This window comes from Clupea harengus, chromosome 13, assembly GCF_900700415.2.
Source record: "Clupea harengus chromosome 13, Ch_v2.0.2, whole genome shotgun sequence".
Taxonomy (NCBI): domain Eukaryota; kingdom Metazoa; phylum Chordata; class Actinopteri; order Clupeiformes; family Clupeidae; genus Clupea; species Clupea harengus.
The window spans coordinates 29,379,026-29,383,695 of NC_045164.1; the positions used below are offsets into that span (position 1 = coordinate 29,379,026).

At 40.9% G+C, this 4,670-nt stretch overlaps 1 protein-coding gene across 1 annotated transcript; it reads right to left on the reverse strand.

Moving 5' to 3' along the window:
- Window positions 1–206: 206 nt before the first annotated feature.
- On the reverse strand, window positions 207–3,931 carry LOC122133445 (NACHT, LRR and PYD domains-containing protein 1 homolog). Its single transcript, XM_042709667.1, has 6 exons — window positions 3,722–3,931; window positions 3,414–3,479; window positions 3,141–3,278; window positions 2,874–3,047; window positions 1,134–1,232; window positions 207–719 (listed from the first exon to the last, which is right to left on the reverse strand). The coding sequence occupies exons 3-6, from the start codon at window positions 3,242–3,244 to the stop codon at window positions 608–610; spliced, it is 489 nt and encodes a 162-aa protein (XP_042565601.1). The 5' UTR covers window positions 3,245–3,278; window positions 3,414–3,479; window positions 3,722–3,931; the 3' UTR covers window positions 207–607.
- Between the last annotated feature and the right edge of the window lie 739 nt (window positions 3,932–4,670).

A 4,670-nucleotide genomic window follows, 5' to 3' on the forward strand; every position in this document is an offset into this window, starting at 1 on the left:
ACACACACACACACACACACACACACACACACACGTGCCGTACTCCGAATTATGGGGTTCAGAACGCCATTGAGTTTGCTCAGTCCACCCCGTGTTGCCTAAGCAAGAAGTGGGGAAAGACATCGACTATTCACAATAATAATACAATATAATATCAATAATCATATAATAATAATCTTTATTTATAGACACCGTTTACAATATAATATCGATAATCATATAATAATTATCTTTATTTATAGACACCGTTTACAAAGTGCTCCACAGAGGCAGCAACATTAAATCATGAAATCATCAGGTTTGAAAAGGAAACAGATAAAACAATTATAAGCCATATAAAAATTATAGATCGCTCCACCAATACAGTCAAACATTTTTTTAAGGAAATAAAAGTCAATTCAAAGGAAATTAAAACTCTCCTATAAAATTTTGTTTGAAGAAGGGACTCTAAGGAAGACACAGACTGCCAACCTGACTTCCTCAGGCAGATTGTTCCAGAGCCTCGGGGCCCTGACTGCAAATGCTCCGGGACTAAGAGATCAGAGATGTAGCTAGGAGAGAGGCCATGAAGAGCCGAACACAATCATTGTGCAGTACAATTACGGCCCTAAATCTCCTCTTCAGTTGACCCCCTCATTTGGATCTTCACACGCTGGTTGCAGTCCAGTTTGGGCTCATCTCCCTCACCACACTTCCCACTGGGTTTAGTGCATCTCCTCCTTCATGGAGAAAAACAGAGATACGCAAACACATTAGATCTCCCCACAAACCTCACACTCGCCTACAGCTTTAAGGATAAAACACACAAACATCACAACTCTACACAAACCTCACACTCCCCTACAGCTCTCCATCAGGAGCACCTCACTCCATATTCACTAAGTCTGTCTGATAAAACATCAAAGATGTCTTTAAGGCATTAAAAGACATCAATAATCCATTCAGTCACATACATTTCTTTGGCAGTGTGTGTGTGTGTGTGTGTGTGTGTGTGTGTGTGTGTGTGGAGGGAGGGTAAGATGTTTTCTAATCAACAGTCAGACAGTGGCCAACATGTAGACAGATCAAGAGTCAGACAGACAGACAGACAGACAGACAGACAGACAAACAGGTCAGTCAGTAGAAGTACACACCCATTGAGGATCACAGTGCAATCTGGACGCTTATTAGACTCCTGCAGAAGACTGATCCCCTCCTCCAGTAAGAGACCTTCTTCGAAACCTGTGTGTAACCTAAAATAAAAATATACTTCTTTAGTCTGTCATGGATATCCAACACAGACATACACACACACTCTCACTCTCACCGACAATACCTGTTTTTTTTTACTCACTCTCTTCAATTCAGTTGAACTTTATTGACATGACTGTTTCAAAGCAGTGGTGCTGTCATGGCAAAAAGTGACCGGGTGCCAAAAAGAGCCCGGGTGATGTAATATTGGCTTTCGAACGACTCTTGAGTGACAGTTGCTATACCAACGCTTAGCATTACGTAACCCGGACACTACGTAACCCGGGCACTTTTTGGTCAGTCTCAAGAGTCGTTCGAAAGCCATCAGCTACTTGTTAGTCACTTAATATTGTGCCTAAAACTATTAAGTATTCCGTTTTAGCTACACTTGCCGGTATCCTGTACATCAACATTTGCAGTCAATACTACTTTTTGAATCGCTATATATTGTGGCTAAACACATTTTTACCCGGTAAATAAAGTGTTCCATTTTAGCCGTTTACATCATCATTTGCATTTCAATTGAAATTGTTTAGAGTAGAAATTCGTTTTTATAAAAAGGAGAAAATATACTGATATACGGTGCTTGTTTATCTACCGTTTTAGCAAGCCAGCCAGTTAATTTGCTAACATCTTAAATAATATACGGTGCTTGTTCATCTACCTTTTTAGCAGGCCAGCCAGTTAATTTGCTCACATCCTAAATAATATACGGTACGCTGCTTGTTCATATACCTTTTAAGCAAGCTAGCCAGTTCATTTAATAACATCTTAAATAATATATGGTGCTTGTTCATCTACCTTTTAAGCAAGCCAGCAAGTTAATTTGCTAACATCCTAAATACTATACGGTGCTTGTTCATCTATCTTTTTAGCAAGCCAGCCAGTTCATTTGCTAACATCTTAAATAATATACGGTGCTTGTTCATCTACCTTTTTAGCAAGCCAGCCAGTTCATTTGCTAACATCTTAAATAATTTAAGATCTACCATTATTTGTTGATATAGGCCTATTTAGAAAAACTTGGGAGAGTTCATACTAGCTTGCTAGCTATACACTAAGCAAAATAATGCGCCCCAGCTAACAGAGGAATTGCTAATCGCTAACGAGATGCTAGCGCCGATTTAACCGGTTGAAATTTACTTACTTTGACACTATAACAAACTTGTGAGTCAACAACTTTCCTAACACAGTCAAACATCAAGCACATGGTTTATTGCAGGTAAAATACAGGCAAGCTGGTCTCAGGTAGCGAAGTATAATGCGAGATGCTCTGGGGTAAATCGCGTTATTGAGGTAGTCTGACTTCCAAAAAGAGCCCGGGTGACGTAATGCTATCGTTGGTATAGCAACTGTCACTCAAGAGTCGTTCGAAAGCCAATATTACATCACCCGGGCTCTTTTTGGCACCCGGTCACTTTTTACCATGACAGCGCCAAAGCAAATACATTTATAACACAATAATACAATGTTCTTTAGATACAATATCTGTTTTGTATTAAATACCTCACTCACACACACACACACACACACCCCCACACACACACACACACACACACACAGTCCTGCACAGAGTGTGTCCATACAGACTACCCCTCCATGCATAGACTACATACAGAAATAGAAGTTGATGTATCTCTTACTCTACTTCCTTCAGAGTGGGGCACGTGTGGATGAGGTTGAGGATCCAGCGGGCCCAGCTCTCAGTCAGGCATCTCACCTTCAACTCCACCTTCTCCAGATCAGGCAGAGTCTCGAGTCTCCAGTCAGTGAAGGACTCAAGAACACCCATACAGTCATCTGGAGACCTATGTGGACTTCAACACAAACACACAAAAACATGACTGAATAATACCAGACACCCATGTGTGGAAAATATGTTTTTTTAAATGATTTCTTTATAGTCTTACTTTGCTCTTAAACCTGTGACATCGCGAAACTTGTGGATGAAGTCAGTAAAGCTGTCGCTGGTTGGGTTGTTGGCTTGTGACAGGGTAAGTGAAGCAGGTGACATTGTTGTGGAAGGCAACAGTGATTTTACATCCAGCCTGAAACACAGGCACATGAGGGCTTAGTTTAGTATTTTATACATAACAATGCTCACTCTTCAGGTGCAACCTGTAACGTTTACATACAACACCATTAACACAGACAGTGAAGCTTCTCATGAAGGGAGGTTTCACCTGAGGCCTCTGGAGTCTTTCTTCACAGTGAGAAAGGAGGAGGGTGGCCTTGAATTATCCTGAAGCCTGCCAATCAGAACACAGAGTCAATGGGGACTGACCAATCAAAGAACAAACACAGAGTTAATTGGTTCTAACCTATCAGAGTAAACCACCAAAATATAGAAATATACCATTCAGCACACACACACACACACAAACACACACACACACACACACACACACGAACCATCAGTTCAGCACCTTGCAGTTAATCAATCTTGACTGCTATGATAATCAGTTAATTTGAGTAATCTTGCTGTTCTCACGTAAACTCATGGCACGTCTCTGTGTTCTGAATGAAGTCCAAGCACAGGGCTGCGGTGGTGCCAGTGATGGTCGTCACAGACAGATGGACTTTACCCACAGACTTTTGTCTGGAGAGAGCACTGAGGACCTGCTCCACAATCTCATGTGAGAGGCTGCTGCAGTCCACTCTGTGAATGAGCACATACAGACCAATCTCAATCTCTCTCTTCTGGTCTCTTTATTATGCACTCACACATTATACATGCGTGTTCATGTTCTCTTTACTTTAATTAACCCTGACCCGTTTGTTATTAAGATCAACTATGTCTAAGGAAGACAGGATGGCAGATTTGTTAATGTTACTCCCCAACACTTCAAAGCTAAACTGGGTAGAAACTGGATTCAGTCCTGGACGGCACAAACAGAAGGGAAGACAACAAGCATATAACACAAGGAACACATTATATTTGCTCTACCTAATGTAGAGTTGAAAACATAGAAGTTGTACAAGTTCTATATGATCACAAATCACAAATGTAAAATGATTACCTCAGTCCAAAATCAAAATCTGACAGCCTCGCCAAATATAACCTTTGAACAACATGAAGACAGCCATCAGACCATTCAACCACAACAGATCAGCTCTCTCACAAACAGACCACAGCACGACACACAGATGAAGCTGAACATATGAAAACACTGATGGCCAGATGTTTCCACATGGCCAGAGTACCCCATGAGTAGAATTACTCACATCCAAATCCACTGGCTGGTGTGACATGTTATAATGAATATGATTACAGCAACAGATCAGTTAACAAGTCAAAGGCTCAGGAAAAGAGCAGAACTGTTTTGATACCGAGCATGAAAGGAAAATGTTGGCTTTGAATGTGACTTTCACAGGTAACAGTGTGAAAAAAAACGTAGACTGGTGCCTGATAAAGAGTGTAAAATCTCAAAGCTCTAATA

Coding starts and splice junctions, on each gene's coding strand:
- LOC122133445 (XM_042709667.1), bottom strand. CDS start 3,244: ATGTCACCTGCTTCACTTACCCTGTCACAAGCCAACAACCCAACCAGC. Junction 1,233..2,873: donor CCCACTCTGAAGGAAGTAGA/GTAAGAGATACA, acceptor TTTTTATTTTAG/GTTACACACAGGTTTCGAAG. Junction 720..1,133: donor TGCACTGTGATCCTCAATGG/GTGTGTACTTCT, acceptor TTCTCCATGAAG/GAGGAGATGCACTAAACCCA.